Source organism: Colletotrichum jinshuiense, chromosome 2 (genome assembly GCF_051148585.1).
Source record: "Colletotrichum jinshuiense chromosome 2, complete sequence".
Lineage (NCBI taxonomy): Eukaryota > Fungi > Ascomycota > Sordariomycetes > Glomerellales > Glomerellaceae > Colletotrichum > Colletotrichum jinshuiense.
The window spans coordinates 1,563,226-1,584,710 of record NC_139309.1 but is presented as its reverse complement, the minus strand read 5'-3'; the positions used below and the strand labels follow the sequence as shown (position 1 = coordinate 1,584,710).

The 21,485-nt window shown below is 51.1% G+C and overlaps 6 protein-coding genes across 6 annotated transcripts; 2 read left to right on the top strand and 4 right to left on the bottom strand.

Moving 5' to 3' along the window:
- Window positions 1–2,289: 2,289 nt before the first annotated feature.
- Window positions 2,290–3,258, bottom strand: EsH8_II_000433 (uncharacterized protein; the record flags this gene model as incomplete). The annotated part of the gene is made up of 1 exon (XM_083263731.1): window positions 2,290–3,258. One exon carries the CDS (start codon window positions 3,256–3,258, stop codon window positions 2,290–2,292), a length of 969 nt encoding a protein of 322 aa, XP_083121053.1.
- Window positions 3,259–6,491: 3,233 nt separating this feature from the next.
- On the top strand, window positions 6,492–8,849 carry EsH8_II_000432 (uncharacterized protein; the record flags this gene model as incomplete). Its single annotated transcript, XM_083263730.1, has 1 exon — window positions 6,492–8,849. The coding sequence occupies one exon, from the start codon at window positions 6,492–6,494 to the stop codon at window positions 8,847–8,849; it is 2,358 nt and encodes a 785-aa protein (XP_083121052.1).
- Window positions 8,850–9,416: 567 nt separating this feature from the next.
- Window positions 9,417–11,578, bottom strand: EsH8_II_000431 (histidine phosphatase family protein; the record flags this gene model as incomplete). The annotated part of the gene is made up of 4 exons (XM_083263729.1): window positions 9,417–10,209; window positions 10,277–10,347; window positions 11,185–11,247; window positions 11,417–11,578. 4 exons carry the CDS (start codon window positions 11,576–11,578, stop codon window positions 9,417–9,419), a joined length of 1,089 nt encoding a protein of 362 aa, XP_083121051.1.
- Window positions 11,579–12,073: 495 nt separating this feature from the next.
- Window positions 12,074–12,753, bottom strand: EsH8_II_000430 (Cyanovirin-N; the record flags this gene model as incomplete). Its single annotated transcript, XM_083263728.1, has 3 exons — window positions 12,074–12,216; window positions 12,275–12,384; window positions 12,458–12,753. The coding sequence occupies 3 exons, from the start codon at window positions 12,751–12,753 to the stop codon at window positions 12,074–12,076; spliced, it is 549 nt and encodes a 182-aa protein (XP_083121050.1).
- Window positions 12,754–13,446: 693 nt separating this feature from the next.
- EsH8_II_000429 (S-adenosyl-L-methionine-dependent methyltransferase) lies at window positions 13,447–15,045 on the bottom strand (the record flags this gene model as incomplete). The annotated part of the gene is made up of 9 exons (XM_083263727.1): window positions 13,447–13,607; window positions 13,656–13,740; window positions 13,797–14,232; window positions 14,285–14,297; window positions 14,353–14,380; window positions 14,434–14,500; window positions 14,552–14,689; window positions 14,749–14,795; window positions 14,890–15,045. 9 exons carry the CDS (start codon window positions 15,043–15,045, stop codon window positions 13,447–13,449), a joined length of 1,131 nt encoding a protein of 376 aa, XP_083121049.1.
- Window positions 15,046–18,669: 3,624 nt separating this feature from the next.
- On the top strand, window positions 18,670–21,334 carry EsH8_II_000428 (OPT family oligopeptide transporter; the record flags this gene model as incomplete). Its single annotated transcript, XM_083263726.1, has 9 exons — window positions 18,670–18,717; window positions 19,058–19,194; window positions 19,246–19,352; window positions 19,404–20,034; window positions 20,089–20,269; window positions 20,328–20,669; window positions 20,727–20,821; window positions 20,873–21,212; window positions 21,275–21,334. 9 exons carry the CDS (start codon window positions 18,670–18,672, stop codon window positions 21,332–21,334), a joined length of 1,941 nt encoding a protein of 646 aa, XP_083121048.1.
- Between the last annotated feature and the right edge of the window lie 151 nt (window positions 21,335–21,485).

Below are 21,485 nucleotides of genomic sequence, written 5' to 3'. Positions count from 1 at the left end.
TTTGTGGCTTAGTTATCCTTTGACTCGGGACATGATCTCTTCGGACGTCGGCTCCTGCCGTGTTACATGACACGACATGCCATGGTAAGCAGCACGTTAGCGGCGGTCGTAATACAGTATCATCTGCAGCTTGCAGTAGCCGACATCGGTTGATGCAATGCCGTCAAGTAGCGGGAGATCAATGCATCACGCCCCATTGTGGTGAAGCGTCCAAAAAAAAATTTACGAAAGGAGTGGTGACGAACATTCAAAGTTCCTTTTCAACTAGTCTTTTGTATGCAGGTCCAAAGTGTAGCTTGGCTGTCCATCTACCGTAAACTGCCATACACTCACTGTGTCGAAGTGGAAACTGCGTCTATTAACGTATGGCTCAGCTACTACCATGGGCGAGCGAGTGGGCGGTATGCATCAGTAGTCGGTTGTCGCCGTTTCTTGATATGGCTTTCTTGCATGGCCGCGTTCTTTAAAGAGCCGCATTAGTACAGCCGTATTCGTCACAATCTACCATATGGGAAATCAAGGAAGATAGGCTCGCGTGAGGAAACATGCTCTGCTGGATGCGACGTGCTCTCTATTGGTCTATGATTCCCGGTTGCTTTACTCCGGCTTCAGGTAGATCAAACTCCTACTTACAGAAGTTGGAAAGCCGTTTGAAGAATCCTAGAGCTGGCGCAACTCGATCTACTCGATCTGACATCTGGGTGACGGCCGACAATCGCGTGTCGGCCATGTGTACCGGATTCGATGCCACTTAAGAATCATGAATAAGTCAACCAATACCATGGGCTTGTGTACATCGAAACACTGAAAAGGTACCCTTTGAAGAACCTTTGCCGTGTTTTTCTTTGAAGATTGGCTTTCAAACCTGTCTAGGTCGTTGCGCAACCTTGTTGTAAACGATAGCAACAACTCTTTCAAGGACATATGAACAATTCCGAAGTACGCCTTGATCACCACCACTCCATACATATACACTTGGCCCAGAAGCAGAACCTCCATTTCCAGGATACTGTGGCTGATGTGTTTTATTAATGAACCTTTTGAAGCGTTAGCTTGATTTGATTCGTTGTCTTGGAGGTAGCCCTGTACAGGCGAAGGGGTCTCAGGATGCTGCGAGACACCTGGGAACACCATTTCCATGTCTTGGACCTCGCCCCCGGGCCCCAAAATGTCGCCCGGCGAGGAATGTAACCCCACGGAATGTCACTGGCCAGGGGACGGGCAAGGTTGAGACAACGGAAAGAAAGGTTTGGCGGGCTACCGTGACAACCACCGACTATGAATGCCACGATGGAAAGCAGTGTTGTCAAGGGGACTTTTGCAGGTATCAGCAACCTCACTGACGCCCACGAGGAATTCAAAAGTCCCCTGTGTCTAAGGAAGAGTCCGGCACACACTGGCTAGCTTGGAAGGAAGTCAGAAAACAGATCAGAAATAGAAACCACCGACTTTGTTGATGGGCAATCATGAAAGTGAATCAAGCCTCCGGTTTGACTTCTCCCGTCGGGACATCGCCAGGCCTCATCGGAGAGAAACAGACTTTTATGATTCATTGGTTTCCGCAGGACCCTAGACTACAACATCAAATATCATGGCTCGACGCGATGTCGCGTGTGGGACACCGCTTCTTACAGCCATACTCGCGTGCGGGATACCGCTTCTGACAGCCGTATCCTTGGCAGTGTGCTGTTGTCAACCTGTAGTTTCCGTGGAAGTTGCTGGGCCACGACAGATGTCATCTCTCGTTGCAATACTAATCAACCCCGATGCGCTTGTAGTACGCATGACACCCAGGAACTTTATCTTCCTGCTTTCCTGCGACTGGACAGATTGATCAATGCTTTCCGGCTGTTGCAGAGGTCATGGGTATGCCCTGGTGGACTCTGCTCTTTGGGTCGTAATTGCAAGCCTAAGCTGCAGCTCAATGACACATTCGGTCCTTTCTGCCAAACACGTAAACCTGTCACTGTCAAGCCATAGTTTCCCCAGATGCCGCATCTCGTATTCACCTGTCTATTAGTTGTTCAGATTCTTTGCCGAACTGAACATTACGCAGACGCCATTGGAACACGTTGGCCTTGGGACTGAGTGATTGAGAACCCGAACATAGCGCATGACAGGGTGTATTCAATGGTGATTTGTTCTTCTTCGATTAGGCTAGTTATCAGGCCTTATAGCTAATATCTCTAATGGGGGTATCTCAACTTTTCCTCTTCCGCTGCCGCTATCAGACCATATGGTTCCTTTTATTACATTAACAACGCGATGAATAGACCAGGTCGAGGTCGGCTAGCGCCTCTCTCCTACAAACGACCCGTCGAATATGTGATCTTGCCGCTCCGGGTCCATGGCTATCGCGGGGCTGTTCTGCGGCAGCTCCCTCAGGCCCTGCGCTGACGCTGACGCCTTCGTGGTGGTAGCGGTGGCGTCGGTCGTCATAATGCCTTTCACGTAGCTCCCCGGCGTGTCCTCCAGCTGGTGGCAGTCGCACGACTGCATCTTTGTGAAGGCGAGCAGCCTGTTGAGGACGGTGAACTCGACCTTGAGCTTGATGCTGTAGACGAGCGGCTTGCTGGTCGTCTGGAAGATGAAGTTGTCCGTGTACTCGAGGGCGACGAGCCCGCTGTCGAGCAGGAAGACGAGGATGAAGAGGCCGAGGAGGTACCACGATATCTGCCTCGCCGCCCTCGTCTTGAAGGCGAAGAGCGGTCGCAGGTTGATGAAGCCCTGCCGCGCAAAGATGCCCGTGATGAGCGTCTCCTGCACCGTGAAGATGGCGATCGACACCTTCTCGTACACGCCGTAGCGCGCGATCCACGCGGGCTGGTCCGCGGGCGGCGTCGCCCAGCAGAGCACCCACAGCACGGCCATGGGTATGTGCATGGCGCACGCATTGGTCACGATCATGGCCAGCACCAGCCGGATCGAGAGGCGGCTGTACACGACCAGATGCAGCCGCGACCACAGGACGACGGCCTGGCCCGTCACCATGGCGCACCACGCCAGCAGCGCGAAGGCCCCTGGGACGACGTTGTTGCTTTGCCGGAGGTAGCGCGTCAGCGACACGATGGCGTGGACGAAGATGCCGCTGTTGGCGACCACCATGCTCCAGAAGTAGCGGCCGCGGCGCTGGCGGAAGGTGCCGAGGATGAGGACGTAGATCTCGAGAGCGTTGTAGATGCCCACCGTCGCGAGGGCGGTGATGGCCATGGCCTCGGGGCGCGTGAGCTCGACGGAGCCTTTGATGTGTTCCGCCATGGCTTTGGATGGCTTGCTGGCGGCCCCCAGTTGGAGCCCTCAGCGGGATGATGAGTTGATGGTTCCGGGGGGCAATGTTACCTCGTGGGTGTGAGCCACGGAGTCGGTGGTGTTTGCTCCGGGATGAAGACTGGGCCCTCCCCCTACAAATAGAGAAGGCTGGTGGTTCGAGGCCGTTTCTTGACAGGTGCTTATATGGGCGGCCAGGAATCTTGCGTCCCTATCTTTTGAGTTCCAAGCAAGCCAACCATCGGACAGCGACAAATTTTGAAAGACGGCGGGTCGAGTGTGCAGGTAAAGTATACACAACCGTGACGATTAGTGGCCACTACCCCGTACTCCAAAGATTTAACTCTTCGTCCCAAGTGGCTGTTTGCCCAATCAAGGTTTCGAGATTCCGCCTATTGAAACACCGTATGGTTTAACCATCGGAAGCTTCCAACCGGTGTGCAGTGTATCAGCAGGACAGCGCCTCGGTGTTTGTCCCATCCATGACTCGCGACTCGCAGCCAAAAGAGGGCAAACATCCTGGGGTTGGAAGACCTGTTTTGCTTCCTTCGCCCGTCGTCCAAACGTGCTATGACTGCTGGGCTGTTAGAGCCGAGCCACACGAGTCCAACAATGGCTGTGGGGGGCTCAGCCTGCCGCAGCTCGAACCCCGGAGATCCTGGGGCACACAAGTCAAGACAGACAGACCTACCTTGTTACCAACGGGGCAGCCGGTGCCTCCGTGCGCAAAGCTTGAATTGACGGACGATCCCGTCTCAATTCCACTAGAAACTCCTCCCCCTAGATATTTGCTACGGCCAAGTCAACTTTTTTTTAGTTTTATTTTGGCTCGGTGGACTAGACGAAGTTGCGAGGAAGCCTTTCCCCCCTCCCTTACCCTTTCCCACGTTCTCGGCCTATCCGCAAACAGATGACACAAAGCGCCGTTAGTTTTTCCCAGTCAGAATCGGATCTGCTCGTCGTCTCGCCTTGCCATAACTCAGTAGCCGAGGGTGAACATCCGCCTTCAAAAGCAGTAAAGATACGGCTGCCCAGACTTTCGCCTGGGTTCCTTGCCTTAATGGAAATGCTTCGTAGCCACTTCCTGCCGTATTTGAGTTGGGATGACGGAATGCCCCTTACTTCCGTGGAACGCCCCGGGCGGAGCCTGCCCACCCCGAGGCCGCCAAGAGGTATCGCAAGCTTCCCTCGATGCGAGACCGGAAAGTCTACTGGACCCAGCACTTGAACCTGTCTTCATTCTCGGGCTGCTTCTGCCGTCCACCACGCGCGACCAAGTCGGGCCGGCTGAGTTGCAATATCACCTTTCGTCCTCCCAAGTTCTGACGTAAATGCTGGGATGGGGCTTACGCTAGCCGATACTAAACTCATTCTGAAAGCGTAAACGGCGGCTGCCTCTTCTTGACCATGCTCGACTCGCGTAGTCTGCGTATTTTGTATATTCATCTTGGGTTGTCATACTCCCCGGGACTGCATTGAGGGCCGGTATCTTAGAAAGACAATAAATACCGTACAGAAGAACTGAGGCACAGTCGAAAAAGAGTACGCCGTAATAAACGATTGCAGCCGTACAATCAATCTCGATGATTCTAGGCTCGTGATAGGATTGAACAGCAACATGCGCAGAGCGCTCTAGTTCGCCAAGGGACATCAAGACTCTCAAGTCGACTTGGTTCGAACCCTCGCAGGGTCCCTTCTTTCATAAGCTTTGTGTAAGTTGGGTTGCAGAGTGGTTAGTCGCGATGATGGATTTGATTCATTGGAACTGCGACAACAGATGAGTCTCTTCTCCACGTAGTAGTAGAAGAGCCACTTACTGCAGTGTGACCGCATTTGCCCAGACCCTGCCGATCTTGATGCTTCTAGACTTGTTCATGCCATGCCTAGCTAGTCTCGCTATCAGATGCCATGTACTATGTGTAGAAAATTGTTCCCTGGACTGATGAGTAGAGTTGACGCTCAGGGACATCGCTATGAGACGCGTCTGATTAGTACCTACCACTCGACCACCCCATATCGGGCTCTGGTTCGTTTCTCTTATACCTCCTGGTTGACCGTGCGCGGGACTAGGGCCGTCGAAGGATTATTAGCCTCGCTCTCCCTCCCGCGCGGCTTTTGGATGGACTTTTAAAGGATACCGACTTCGTCGCTAGTATAGGGCCCAAGGAAATAAATCTCCGGCGGGCTCCGCAGCGAAAGCGACGCTAAGAATAGGAGAAATACCTCGTCTCTCGGCAAGCTATGACTGTTGGCTGGCCCGGGGTTGTCCACTAGGTCAATTGGAGTGTTGTTTCACTAATGACACAGGCAATTGCATTCCCCGGCCCAGTGGCAGACGATTCCTACGAGGCGACCGACCTGTCAGATGCCTGCCCGCCGCTGTGACGAAAATTCTTCCGTGGTCGGGCTCCTTGGCAGAAGCCACAGACCCAGGGGACCGCGGCATAATTACTGAATGAGTTACGACGCCGAGTCGCAGCCTCAGTAACCTATTGCCATGAACCACGGGCTGTTGGTGCTCCTGTTGCCAGTGCGGGCCAGTACACCTCGCAAAGACTGAGGGTGAAGATGGAAACTTTGAATAAACAAGGCGTCTGGGCCTGAAGCGATATCGATATCGCCAGGGTCCCCGAGATCAAGCTTGAGAGGCTTCGGGGTTCAAACATTGTTTAGCATGTATTTTCGAACCCGTGCCGTTAAGAGACAAGTTAGTAAGGAGAACCAGCAGCAACAAATCAATTGGTTATTGGAAGTCACTGCATATGATGATGAGGAGGATCAGATGGTATCGGCGACACAAAGATAACTGCAACCAATCGAATGCTGGATGGGGTATAGTTGGCGAGATATATGTTGCTGATAGACGTTGTTGGCAAATGACAGAGCCCAACTGCAAATCGCCGGGGACTGACTGATGGCATTCCAAGCCGTGTGAGACGGCAAGCTGACATCAAAATCGGGACCGGATTGCGGGCTCCTTGCGCCACTCTCACAGCACGTGATTAACGTGACTATTTCGCGCTAGGACCATTGGCGCCGTGCCCCACTTGTGCCTCTCGAGACGCGACTCGAATGGTGAATTTGCTGCCCCGATCAGTGCATGTTGTCAATGATGCATTTCGCCGCATCGTAGGCGCCGTCACACATCCTGTGCCTCCCAGTGCCTGGCGCCAGGCTGAACCGGAACCTGGCTGGTTTGAAAACTGACCGCTTCGACGGAAACCATGCCTGCTGAGGTTATCAATCTGATATCCAGCCCCTCTGCTGAGCCCCCTCCTGTCCAGAGGGAACCCCCACCATCTCACCTTGTACAGCCAGCGGCGGCCTCGGTGGCTGCGGTACTCACTTATGACGATGACGACGACGACGTGTTAGATTTGACGGCCGAATCGCCCGAGCTGGCGCCACAGTCTGTGTCACAGTTTGGGTCAACGAAAATAACGGACTCACCAAGTTCATTTTCGAGAACGAAGCGACCACGAGAGGAGCAGGTCTCCGTCGAAGCCCTCGTACACTTCAACTCCGATGACTTTGATACAACGGTCGACCTTGACAGCAGTCTACCCCTCGCTTACTCCTTGGACGACGAACCAAGAGTTAACAAGAGGCCACGGCTTTCGCCTCCTCGGAGCGGAAGCAGTTGGTCGCATTCCGCCGCAGGCCAACTTGGTCGACCACCTGTCAAGCAATCCGATGGCGTGCGGCGGACGAAAATATTAGCTGACCCAATCGACTTTTCCAGTTCGCCCGGATTTATATCAAAACCAGCGACGATTGCGACAACAGCCAGTGAAAGACAAGGTACCGAGGAACTTTTCGCCACGCTACCTCCCTCTGCCCAACCCATACCGAAGAAGCAGAGCCCTGCGAGATATTCATCCACAACAGCCGCTGCTGGCACAGGCCGCATAAATTATGCCTTAAGCTCCGATGATCCGTTTGCGAGCTCGCCCCGTGCCGCACCGAAACCAACGACCAAGCCATATACGATTCTCCTAGACGACGACGATGACGAAGATGACGATCCCTTTGCCAGCTCACCCAAGCGGGCATTGGTAGAGACGTCAACCCATTCAAACATCAATACAAGAGCGGCATCGAAGGGGAAGCAGAGAGCCGAGTCGCCGAAACATAGAGCCAATTGGGACCCTATATCCAGCTCTGCGCCTGAACTGCAATCGCGAACCTACCCATCTGAGAACTCTCCACCGCTGCCACGGAGGACTCTAACGAAAGCTGCCAGCGCGGTTATCGATTTGAGCGACTCCGAGCCTGTGATTTGCAATCTGGATGCCGACTCGGACGAGGAGTTTCCAGACCTTGACAACTTCGACGTCACGAAGCTCAAAGCCCGGTTGGATACGAAGAAGACCAGTACACGAAGCACCTCCAGAGCCTCTGCGAAAACCACAACCAAGTCGACGTCTGCCCGAACCGCAACAAACAAATCGGCAGACAACAAAGCGAGGGATAAAGAAGCAAAAGCGGCGGAACGAGAACGGGAGAAGGAACGTAAAAAGCAAGAGAAGGATGCGGCGAAAGAACAAAAAGCAAAAGAGAAGGAGCGAGCTGCTGCTTTGACAGAGGTCAACAAGATCAGGACCGACAAGAAAGTGTCGACACCGGAAATGATTGCAGATCTCCCCACAAGCCTCCCTGCCGCTGTCACTCTTCAAATACAGACGTTATTGAAGGACCTTGACGTCCAGCACAACACCTGGGACAGTCCGGTGGACAACGTCGTCAAATGGAGGAGAAAGGTCGCAAGCAGGTTCAACGATGAGCTGGGACACTGGGAGCCGATCCCAATGCGCATAGAGCCCGACAAATATGCGCTTGTTATCGTCACCGCTACTGACTTCGTGGCACATGCCCTGGGACCGGAAGGGAGCGACCTTGAGGCGCACGTCTTGAAGATGAAGCGCCATTTTCCGCAGGAGCAGCTCATCTACCTCATCGAGGGCCTCAACCCATGGATGAGAAAGAACCGCAACGTCCGTAACCGACAATTCGTCTCTGCCGTGCGGAACCAGGGGGCAGAGGCGGCCGATGATGCTTCAACAAGTGCTCAACCGCGGCGACGTAAGAACCAGCAGCCGCAAGAGTACATTGACGAGGACTCGGTTGAGGACGCTTTGCTCCAGCTGCAGGTGATGCACGACGTGCTCATCCACCACACCAATGCATCCGTCGAGACAGCGCAGTGGGTCGCTATCTTCACCCAGCACATCTCAACGGTGCCGTACCGCAAGCAGCGCGAAGCGACCAACGCAGCCGGTGCCGGCTTCTGCATGGAGACGGGCCAGGTCCGTACGGGCGAGGATGTCAAGGATACTTACGTGCGGATGCTGCAGGAAATCGCACGCGTGACGGCGCCCATCGCCTATGGCATCGTCTCCGAGTTCGGGACGGTGACGGAGCTGGTGAAGGGATTCGAGGAACGCGGCCCTCTGTGTTTGGAGAACTGCCGGAAGAGCACAAACAAGGATGGCGGGTTCTCGGATCGGGCAGTTGGCAAGGCTGTGAGCAAACGGATTTGCAAGGTCTTCACAGGGCAAGATGAATGGAGTACAGACGTGTAGCAGACCAGATGATTAGGGTACATGTTTAATGACGGGAGGCAGCATTATTGAGGGCGCCTGAAGGTTACGACATTGACGCCATGATGATTCATTGGAAGTAACATTCAAGGGTAGGCAGAGTTTTGTGTTTGAAAAGTTCTCATTATGGTCACTACTATGACTAGGAAGATATCTGACCCCCATGCCATTGGCCTCGACGACTATTACGAACTTTTGTAACGATGATCGGTCGAGGCTTGACTGTATCCATAATACAGTCTGCTCGAAGCAGCTTTACGATAGCAATGGAGAATATCTATAGAATCTTTTGCCGAGTTAGTCAAGGCTCTTCCACTTGAATGAATAATAAATGTGAAAGGGATTGCTTTTGTCAGACAGCGGTTGGACGAAGTTGTTTCCACATGTATACTTTCGGTACAGGTCTGTGAATATTCTTGCCTCATCATGAAAAGCAGGTGTTGTGTGTGTAAGGACGGTAAAAGAGAGGGCTGAACATACCATTTGGGTGATCTGGCCACCCAGAGTTCAAAATAGAACAGACTGGGCGGCCTGGGGAGGGATCGACCGTCAGGTCTCATCTCCATGTTTGCGTTTCTTGGCGGTTGGCGCGAAGAACGCACTGAGCGTTTTCTGCTTCTCGTCAAACTTTGCGCTGCCGATACCGCCACGGGTCTTCTTCAGACCATGGAGGTGATCGGTGCAGTTAACAGCCACCGTCTTGAGAAACAGGTTAGGCCATTTGACTGTGGGTGCCGTATCTTTCGATGCGGTCCCGTGGAGAGACGCCGACGACGCGATGTGTATCTCAACGTAGCCGGTGTTGCTCCAGGAAAACTGTAGCTGGTCTTCTGGGGATGGTCCCATAGTCCCAAAGTTCCCCGCAGCGCGAATGGTCCTCGCCAACACGCCCAGGATGATCCCGTGCGCGACGACGACGACGCTCTCCGCGCTGCCATCTGGTTCCTCATCGACGCAAGCGAAAATGGGTGCCAGGTATTCGTCCACGAACCGCTCTGCCCGCACTCGCATGGAATCGTGGTCTTCGGCGCCGACATGTGCTTCACCACTTGATCGGGCGCCGAACTTCTGCCCCTCCCCGGAGCCAAAGTGCTTCTCACGCAGATCGGGAAGACGCACCACCTCGATCACCCTTCCTGCCGAAGACGAAGCGTCGGCGGAAGAGGGGGATGCGAGGGCATCGCGAACCGCCTCGGCGGTGCGATAGGCTCGTTGGAGGTTCGAGGTGAAGATGTGCGAGATTCCGGCGGAAGCCGAGACGGTTCGTTTCGCGAGGTGCGTTCCCAGGCGCCTGGCTTGCAGGACACCGTGGGAAGTCAGGGAGGCGTCGCGAGACCCTGCACTGCGAGCTCGCCGTTAGAAGGGAACATCGATAGAAGAACCCAGCCAAGCTGGCGGCTTGCGCGTACTAGAGGTTCGCAACGTTGTCGACGGATTCGCCGTGACGGACGAGGTAGAGGTGAATTGCGCCCATGGTGCACTGCAGCAGCTACATGGTGCACGAGCTCTTCGTCCTCGGTGTCTGCGCCGTTTCTGACGGGAAAGTGAAAGGGTTGATGACCTGATGATGAGGGAAGAAGGGTCTCTTGAAAATTTGACGCAAGGTAAGACTTTTTGTAGGTGCGGTTAGTGGGGCACCGTTTTGTTGCATGCCTGGTCTTAAGCCGCTTAATGGAATTTTCTGCCCCTCACCTCGATGCCCCGCTATCCAGATTTTAAGTCTCCCACAACGAAGAATCTCGAAAGGAACCCACTACCACTGTCGCTTCTAGGAGCAATTTGAAGCCAACGATATGCGGATACTTTTTAGGTAAGTGATGAAAACGCAGAATTCTCACCAGGTGCCCATGACGAGACTAAGGGGCCACTGGCAGCTCTTATCAGCGTCCATCTCCTGCTCCTCTCGTTATCAAGGATAGGTGTTTGTTCCCTTAGAACATTAGAAAATGTTCTTATTCCTTAGTCACGCGTGGCTAGGTCCAAAAAAGAAAAATCCAAATCCAGCTAGTCAGATTACGGAACAATCAAGTGCTGGGCAGGTCGAAGCCAAGCCATTCCACAGACTGCGCATCTTCCTGGTACTTCGAGGGTCTGGCTGTAGTATTCATGGAACTATCTTGCTGCTACTTGTCTCAAGCTGGCTTCCACTTAAGAACCCCGTCGGTGTTGCTTCAATTCATTCAACTGCATGTACTTCCTGATTTCATTCCGTAACAGCCTAACTTTGCACCCGAGAGCCACACATACTGGTCTTTCCTCAAATGTTAGAGTCTGTTAACAAGACAATGAATTAATGGAATTTTAGTGATTCACTCACCAAGGTAGGTGGAGGTCTCGCGGTGACCTCCACTTCCATCGCCACACTGGCAGACGAGCCTGCCTAGGTCATGGTCGTAAACACAGTCATGGCAGCTCATGCCAAACCCGCCCCTGTAGAAATCTTAGCACTTCACAAATTCCATGCAGATTGGCGGTTAATACTTCTCTCGACCACGAAGAACTCCCCTATCATTGACAATGCAGTTGTTCAATTCCAGCCGCGAACATACGAGGTATGGCGCGTGGCTGATGGGGCACGAGTAATGTATGTATGGGTTCTGGTTGTCCTTGCCGAGGTTGAAGCTGATGAACTCGCATTCATCGAGGAAATTGCTGGCCAGGGCTCTGACAGCCAGAGACGAAGCCAGAAAAATGTGGAAAATGAGGTTCATGATGCCTGCTGGATAAACAGCTGTATTTCTGTTTTGATCACCGTTTCTTTTGAATGATGGGATAGCTATGTAGAGGAAACCAATAGTTGAGGCCGAATACCTTGGTCTTATATGAAGTGTAATGATCAAGTCACCAATGGCTCCTTCCCAAAAATTTGCTTTCCTGAATTGTGCGCCCTGTGTAGTCGAGTGAATGACATATTCCCACAAAATCGAAAGCAAATGTACTAAATCATTCATTCTGTGTTTGTAGACAAGAGACTCATTAATAGCCTACTTCCTGTACACTCAGATGTTGTACAATGTCAATGATTCAAAAATATTTCCTACCTGTTGATCGGTATGACAGCATCTCTGCCTAAACTCAATATAACTAGAATGAAACCCTGGCCACCAGTAAGGCAGTGGCATGTATCCAATAAAGCCATCTGTGAATCTCTTGGTATGTTTGTTGGCTCCGTCAATACTGTTACAATTTCAACCGTGCCCGCCCAATCACATTAATTCCGGGTCTTCTGGTAGAGGGTCTGGCGCAGTGGCTGTGCGAATCTTCATCATGTCCGTTTCAGTGCACTCTATCTCATAACCAATATAGTTATGGCATCGAATTTGTCCCTCATAATTCCAGAGAAGCTCATCTATCGAGATGTCAATATATGCCTCATGCTTTCAGATCCAGAACTGACGAAGACTTACTCAGCGACACTGATGAGGCAACCTGCTCATCTTTATCTTTGCACAGGCATTTCATCACTGTAGTAAAGTGGTCGTACTCACACTTGTTACAGCTTCGATGGAATGACCCACTAAACACAATAAAGGCAGAGTCAGTTACTGGCCGCATGCCAATTCTTGTCCTTCGAGTTAGGGAGGTCATACTATCTTCGGTAGACGAGGTGGCCTCCACTATTCGCAAAACAGGCAAAGAGGGGCATCCAAGTGCAACGTTCTTTCAATCCTCCGGGTCTCTTGCAGTTGGCAACCAGATACGGTGATGCTCCGTTGAATTTTTCTTTCAGGTCTCTGGGATCGAAAAATCGCACATCGGGGCAGGTATCATTGAATCGACCTCCGCTATCAATGATGCCACGGAATGGCTCTGGTGTTGCAACCACAGCCCCGCAAGCAACCATGACAACCATGAGGAAACTTGATACAAGACCCATGGTGCTCATGATATAGGCAACCAGGCAAGACCGGATAGCAAGTTAAAGTTTGATGAGTGGGCTTCATATAATCGATTGGGGAGACTGGCGACAGAATTGTTGTTTAATTGAAAGGATTGGAATTTGCGTGAACAGCTGGCTTTTATGAGAGCGAGAAAGTTTTATGGTTTCAGAGTCCAAAACCACAAAGATGCTGCTCAGTACAATATACGGACAGAATGACAGATTAAAGGCATCCTGAGTCTTTAGTTGAATGTGAGATTCTCGGTCCCAGAGAAACTAATAGGACAACCCCGATATTGGAAACCTCGTGGTTTTGAAGACGTGGCACAACAGGACGCGTCAAAGCCTAGTAAATCCATAATATTATCCTTAAATAGTGTACGGTCGATCTAAATCTTTATAACAGCTTGTGACAAACAAATGCGCCGCTATGTCTGCAAGATTATCATGGACGTACCTGGGGCAATACGAGACCCGAAAGTTATGTGGTTTTTTGAGCGGAAGCAAACAATTCAGTTCGATTCATTCTTGATAATCATTTTTTCGGCTCCCCCAAGTCAAACGGGAGACAATAAGTGAAGCCCTTGCTTGTACGATGTATACGATTTGGCACAAACTGGGACTGCCTAAAACGGAAACTGGAAATGTGCCGCCGTGCATAGCCCACAGACCCTGGGGTACTGGATGTCGAGGTCCGCATCACGCCTCGTTCGCTTCCGGCTTTCTCCCATACACGAATTTGACCGTCATGTAGCCATGTATTTTTCTTGAGCGTAGCTCTTTGCGCATCGACATCAAGAAGATCTGGTACTCGTCCCTGGGCCATTGAAGGATGTTGTTCCACATGAGCAGCGTGTAACCTGAGCCAGTTAGTAAGAGTCGACCAGGAATCCTAGTGAGATACTCACCCTCAATATCATTTTCCATCGTGAGTTGAACGTAACGTCCCACGTCAGCTAGCTTTGGATCCAAAGCCCATCCGCCGACAGGCAACTGCGCACAAACAGACATTAGCACAAATTCTCCCTTGACTAAGCTGTGCAACCAACCTTGAAATTCCTCTCAACGATGTCGACGAAACCAGCCTCTTGCAGCCCCTTCTTTTGCAGACCCTTTGAGACGACATCAAAGGGCCGTCCAAGCTTCTCACCACCCTCGGTGTACAGCTTCCACCACAACGTCGCCATAGCACTGTCTGGGGGGATGGTGCCGTCATCGCTCAGGATCTCGACCTCGGCCTCGCCGGATTGAACCCAGCCGCCGGGCTTGCATGCACGGTAGGCTTCCTTGAAGAGCGCCGTCCAGTCGATGATGGCACCAAAGAGATAGCGTATATGCACAAAGTCAAAGGTGTTGGGCGGCCAGGTCCAAGGCTGGGTACAGTCATCGATCTCAAATTGGACGTTAGGAGGGACCCAGGCTGGTTGAATGGGCGAAAGGTCTGTGCCGATTACAGTGGTATCGGGGTGCTCGTCGGCAAAGTCCCTAGCTTGTATGTCAGTACCCAAACATTCTCGATCTAATCGGGAGCTCGTACATTGCCCATATACCTGGTGTTTTGTTAGCCAACGATGTAGACATATCTGCAAGGAATGCTGCGCTTACCAGTGCCTGTACCGACATCAAGAACTTTCTATATGGGGTGGTTAGTACAACAAGTTAATATTTCTTCTAATCAACACGAACCTCTGCATCCTCCTTGATTGGCGCAAGGTACAATTTGCCGTCCAACAGGACTTGGAGATAGTGGTGTCTGCCAAGGACTCAGTTTATGATAATGAGGTGCTTGGCGTGGTATTCCTACGTAATGTCGACAGACTCGCTCTGTTGCTCATCGTTGGGAGTGAAATAAGTGGTATCGTGGCGCTCGCTGTGAAATTTGCGTCCTTTGATGGTGCGATACTGCAGGATGCTGGACGTAATAGATGCGGTTGAGTTTGCACTGTTAACTCTGGGTCAGCGGTATGCACTCTCTCAGCTAGCTGCTCTGAGGACTCTCACCCATCGTCACCAAGCGCAGAGTCAGCATCCCCACCCTCTTCTTCCTCCTACCAGGCCTCGATATCAGTACTCGCACATGAAAACTCTCTCTTAGATAAGTCGCGCGGAAAGCCGCTCGCGACAAGAGCACTACGTCCCTACCTCCTCTAATGCTGCCTCGATGGCCGCACCCTGTGGCTGCTGTGCCACAGCTTCTGGCACGGGGGTTTCGGGCTGATCCGCTTCGGCAGTGGCGGGCGCCACAGCGGGCCGCGCCGGGGCGGCGGAGGTCTCTTGGGTGGGCGGCGGGCTGCTCATGATTTTAGTGTATTTATCTGTGGCCCAGGTGGAAGGAAGGGAAAAAGGCAGGAGTGAAGATTTTAAAAGCCTAGGCCGAGGCAAAACCACCCCGTTATGAACGCGCCGATAGACAAGGAAATGAGGGGTTTTACTCGTGCTGGAGGGTTGTATTATGGAGAAACCAGAGCATCAGCGCCGGGATCATGCGTAGATCCCACGTTGTTCTGAACCCACGCCCCCAATGCCTTCAGCGCATCATTGGCTGGGGCTTCACCGTTGCCATGACGGATGGGCAAATTCCCTGCAAATGCGATGGGTCCTAGTGGGTGGGGGGAGTCAAGGGGCAGTGCTTATGCACTCTCGAACCCGACAGCGTGCAATAGCATTCAAGAGTGATTCCAAAGCCTCCCGAAATGTAGAAAAAGGTTGTGTCAGGTCACTATCGCCCCCGATTGGATCCTCTGCGAAGAGTATGGTGGTCAGATGCCAGCCAGGACCACGTGTACCACCAGCTGGACTGCCAAATTTCATGCAAGTCACAACGCGGGTATACGCGATGCGATAAGCACAGGGATCCCTCAGCATACACGAGACCGCCCCGACTGCCCTGGCTGTCTGCCACTTCAAAATGCATATGAAATCATCGCCAATACTCAGATATGAGCAACTCGAACATCTGAAACGCACCATACAGAGCAGATTTCAATGTTCAACTTGCCATTTAACACTGTTTGCATGCTAATGCTTCGCTACATCGGACGGCACTAGTTAATTGAGTAGCACTGGAATTCCTCGGAAAACTCGGCTTCCTTAGGTGCCGAAGCCCCCAATCAGATGAATGTAGTCCAGCAATGACAGCTAACGCCGATTAGGGGAAACGCAGCCGGCGTACCATGGGGGGGAGGATTTTTATTTATTTAAAAAGAAAAAGATCGGATATATGGGTAATTTAGGAACGCGTACCATCATCCTACTCAGATTCTGAGCTCCGCTCTAGTTTTCGTATTTTCTTGCTGGAATCTCACCGAAGCGTTCATCAAACTGTCGTTTCCTTAACCAGCGACGAATATGAGAAATCAAGGTAGCTTTCAAAGCATATATATTCATCTCTTATAAGATGTAGGCAACAACGTAAGCAAGAATCCAGCTGCCATTAGTCTTCCACTTCTTGAACGTACATTTGCTATAGGCGGATTACACAAAGTGATACATAGTAGTTACAAGATGGCACTTAAAAGTACCTTTACATGCCAAGGCAAAATAAACGAAAGAAAACATGAAAAAGTGGTGAATGATAACGATCCTTTGTTCCGCATGCCCAAGTGTTTTGGCGTCTGTTGCGTAGAGTTTGCCCAGTTGTTAATAATATATGCTGGTAGATAGACTGCAAGTTACAAAAGTTAGCAGAGATTGTGTACAAAAGTGGTTCGGGAACCCTCCTCCCTTCGATCGATCTAGATCCCTTCAAGCAGAACCGTAATGTTGAGCTCAAGTATTAGCCTATAATGGCTCTCTATTGTTGATATCACAGAATGCACGTACGGGTGGCAAATCAAAGTAAATCAATGCGATAAACTGGTTCTATATTCGTCTGTGTAGCATGGAAGAAAGTAGAATGGTTGGCATTAGCAGCAGTGGTGTAGATATTGCTGTCGGCGGCCCGGAGGTTAGATCTCCGGGTTCCGCTGCCGGCTGCTGCTACCCGCCTGCCCGCGTTCTAGCCGGGTAATCCAACAGTCTATATTATGATTCAAGATGAAAGTAACCGGGTAGGTGCACACTTGACGAATGAGACTAAACCTTAACGTGCATTCAACTAAACTCGTAACTTTTATTGACTTCTGCCGATGGACGAGCATACATAGCTCTTAAAGTTGGTGGACCGCCGCGTTAGACTTATCCTTGGTTATTGAAGCCTATTTCGTACCGCTATCAGCGCGCCGAATTGCCAATCGAGTGGCATTTGCTGCTAGCTTCGCCGCGCAGGTTTCCCAGTTTGAAACGCTACGGCCCTTGGAGTGTCTGGCCTCGTTGAGACGCCTATGACATGGATATCAAGCTGGGTGGCCTCCAGTCGAATCAAACATCACTCTTCACTCTGCCTCAGCCTTCACCGACATGAACTTGTGGCGGTTGCAGGTTCCAGGTCAACTTTACTTCGATAAAGGAGTCTGACACATTAATATAGAAAGCTTGGAAGCTTCCTCAAATCTTGCTATAAATCCTTTGTACGTACCCTTATTTCCGTTGATTTCTAGTACATGGGTCAATTCCCGGGAGTCATATAAGACCCCTTGGTAGCTCTGTTCAATGCTTAGCTTATCATCGTTGGATGTGGGTATTATCGCGGTTGCCACGTGGTAGCCAGTGACTGCTTCCTAGCCTATAGGGTCTTGTATCCTTGAACCGATACCGGGCCATTATTGTTACCGTGACAGTGGGGCCTCGGCGGACTCCTAGGGAACCACTGGTCTCTTCGAGAGTTGCAGTGAGGTTTGCCAAGAGATACAGAAAATACTTATTTCAGTAATTACTCCGTGCTGCCGGCAGAGAAAAGCCAACAGCGTTGATAGGGCGGATTGTCTGAGCATAGCATTTAAATGGGTAACATCCAAGCCTTCCTGATTGAAAGAGCATGAGGATGTTTACGAAGTGGTTCCATTTTCTGATGACTAGGGTTATTGATCGTTAAGAGTATCTGTTTCTTTGAGTTGCAGACTTCGCAGAATTAGTTAGTATTGCTCTCCTGGCTAGCGCGATTGGAGCATTACTACACTGCATCTGTACGTAGTACCCGATAAATCCTTGGCATGTCACCACGGACATATTCATCCCGAAAAGTCGGAAAGGTACCCGTTTGTGTGGGCCAGATGAAGATGGCGACTGGCCGGCCAAATGTCGCGTCATTCAGAAATTGCCGACAAAATATAGTACCACCATCCAATCACAACCACCGACATCTCGGTTTTGCGTCGGCGAGCGCCCGACATCACACATAGCCAAGGATTAGACTCGGACCAGTCCCCGCGAACGCGGCGAATTTGACATGACCCGACATGCAAGAATATCATAACCTTGCCAGCTGCTCAGGCTTGGCTGCGCTAAGTTCGTGGACCTTTACCGGGTACAAAGAAACTAGCCGATTGACGTGATAAGAAGGGTTTGCGGGCCAGAGTAGCATGCATTGAAGTAGAACCTTGCACGGGGAATATAAGGGACAGGCGCGGGACGTGCATGTTGCCCTTTTTCTTCCCGTGGAGGATGCCATTCTTATCGGAGATTTGATTGCTTTCACTTTGATTGAATCAAGGAGAGAAGATGGCAGATTCAAAGACGATCGCTACCGTCTCCGCAACGGCAGTGGACGACGATGTCTCCACATCTGTAGCAACCCATCGAGGCCCTCAAACCGTCGGAAGAGAGGCATCTCAGCCATTGGAAGACAAAAAATCGGCAAAGTCGGATGACGGTCTGAAAACGAACGACCCTGAGCGGAACGAAGCCGAGGACGAAAGACAGCTTGTCAACGGTGGTGTTGTGATCCGAGATGGTGGGCTATAATTTCGCTACCAGAAGGAAGGGATTGACAAGGCTGATTGATCAAAGGCAACGATGTCGCGAGATACGTCGTAAGCACCCAGGATGATGGAGACGCATCTTGCACCTTTCGATCTTTCATCATCGGCTCTGGTAAGTCAGACTGGCCCGATCTGGTGGCATGACTATAAGCTAACTCTAGAAAGGTCTTACTGCTCTTGCGGCTTGCATCAACCAAATGTAACTACGCCTAATATTGTTCTCCCTGCGATCGATAACTACGTGCAATACTGACTTACCCCAGTTATTTCTATAAGCCTGTGGATGTCTCATTTGCTTCGGTGTAAGTGGTCCTGCTTAATGGTTCATTAGTCTTGATGGCTGATGATTTCTTCATTACAGCTTCCTTTGCTTAATGGCATATGTAATCGGAGTGACTTGGTCTGTTGTATTCCCTCGTCGTCACCATGTCGAGAAGTATCTTCCGTCACAGGCGAAATGGCTCGGCCCTGTCGTTCATTTTATCAACCCCGGCCACTTCGGACTGAAGGAGCATGCGGTTGCTTCGATCCTATCAACATCCAGTGGTAACGGCGCTGCTATTGTGCAAGTCTTTGGTGCTGAAAGACTGTGAGTAATTCGTTTAGATGTCCCTTCGTTCAAGTGCTGACCATAGATCAGGTTCTACAACAGAAGCACGGATGCTGCGACCGCGATTTTGACCGTCTTTTCGGCTTCAATCTTTGGATATGGCCTCGTAGGCCTTCTACGATCCATTCTTGTCCACCGTTAGTATAACCGCCGGTATATTATTTTGCAGGGTACTGAAAATGAGACAGCGAGCGAAATGGTTTGGTGGCAATGCCTTCCCATGATCTCTATCTACCAGACCCTTCATCGCGAACCCAAGGGGAACAACAAAGACAGACTTCGCATATTCGGATTCACTTCCATCGGCATGTTTATCTGGGAGCCTATTGCGTCATACATCTGGCCATGGCTAAACGGCATCTCCATCCCCTGTCTCGCATCGATGCATGCGGCCCCTCCAACCAGGAAGGTCCTGATGACCATCTTCGGCGGCATTTCCTCCAACGAAGGCCAGGGAATCCTCAACTTCTCCTTGGACTGGCAGTACATCACGTCGCGTTACATGTCTCTCCCGCTTCTGCAGCAAGCGAATTCCTGGGTGGGCATTGTTCTTTCTTACATCATGTGCTTCAGTCTATACTATGGCGGAGCCTGGGGCGCAAAGAAGTTCCCTTTCATGTCGACTGCCATGTTTGACGAAAAGACTGGAAAAGTTTACAACCAGACGGCAGTCTTCGGCCAAAACGCCATCTTGGACACCGAGGCGTTGGAGAAGCACGGCCTTCCTCGGTTGACAGCATCGAATGTCTGGGCGAACATGGCTGCGATGGCTGCTATTGGAGCCTTGATAACCCACATTTCGCTTTTCTACGGACCTCTGTAAGTTCTAGCTTGGGGACTATTTACTTGAGGCTGAAATGCTGACTTGACTAGGATTAAGCGGTCACTGAAGCAAGCCTGGAAAAAGGAAGAGACGGACCCTCATTACAAGATCATGCAGGAGAACTACAAGGATGTCCCGATGTGGTGGTATGCAGCCATTCTTCTTATTGGCTTCTTCACCGGCCTCGGTGCTGTTATCAAAGGACACACGACTCTCGACGCTTGGGCTTATGTCTGTGCCATTGTGAGTTGGTCGCCTCAGTACCTATGCACAAAAGCTAACAAATCAGCTCCTTGGATGCATCGTCGCGCCTTTCTCGCTCTGTTTGTACGGCCTGCTTGGTACCAGTGTCGCAACAAACAATCTTTCGAAGATGCTTTGCGGAGTACTTCAACCCGGAAAGCCCGTCGCAAATCTCTACTTCTCGATGTTCAGCCACGAAGTCACTGTGCTCTCAGTATTTCTGTCGACTGATCTAAAGATGGCGCAATACCTCAAGATCCCCTGGAGAACTATGTTCCTCTTGCAGACCTGGGGAAGTCTGTTTGGAACCGCCTTGAATTATGTCATCATGGACACCATAGTTGCAAACCGGCGAGAAATCCTTCTTGACCCGATTGGAAATCAAGTTGTGGGTTTCTTTGTGCTTCATATTCATGTTGGAACCTAGTCACTAACTCTTATCCAGTGGAGCGGACGCAAGATCCAATCTCTTAACACAACCGCCGTGACGTGGTCTCTTGCCAAGTATGTCTATGGCTTCGGAAAAGATGGATATGGCTGGTAAGTTCAAATCGCTTCAATTTCGTGCAACACATGGCTAATGATGGTCAGGATTCCGTTGTCCATTGTTATTGGTGCTGCTATCCCCGTTGCTCTGTGGCTTGTTTCCCGCAAGTACAAGACCATCTACGGCTGGGAAGTCCGCAAGCTAGTTACTCCCGTAATTTTCCACAACGCTTCCGAGACCACGTCCGGTACCACGTCTGTCATTTGGTCCCAAGTTGCGACGGGCTTGTGGTCCCAGTGGTACATGCGCCTACGTCACCCTGCATGGTTCGGCAAGTATAATTACATTGTCGGCGGCGGTCTTGACGCTGGCGCCAAGGTTATGATGTTTATCTTGACGTTTGCTGTTGCCGGTGGCTCAGGAAAAGAAGTTCCTTTCCCTACGGTATGTTAATCCATCGGTAATCCTTATTTCTCGCATTTGCGCGTGGCTAACAATTATGTCAGTGGTGGGGTAACCCCAACTCGAGTTCGAAACAATATGCTGATTACTGCGGTACTGGCTGAACCCGATGCCGCTTCACCACTGCATGGTTATTGGTCTCATCATCGGGACTTTTAATTCTGACGAAAGTATCCAAAATGGGATGAGCATGCACACAGATGCTCCGACCCATTGTATCTATCTTAATGTATAGAACCTTAGCTCTTAACGCAT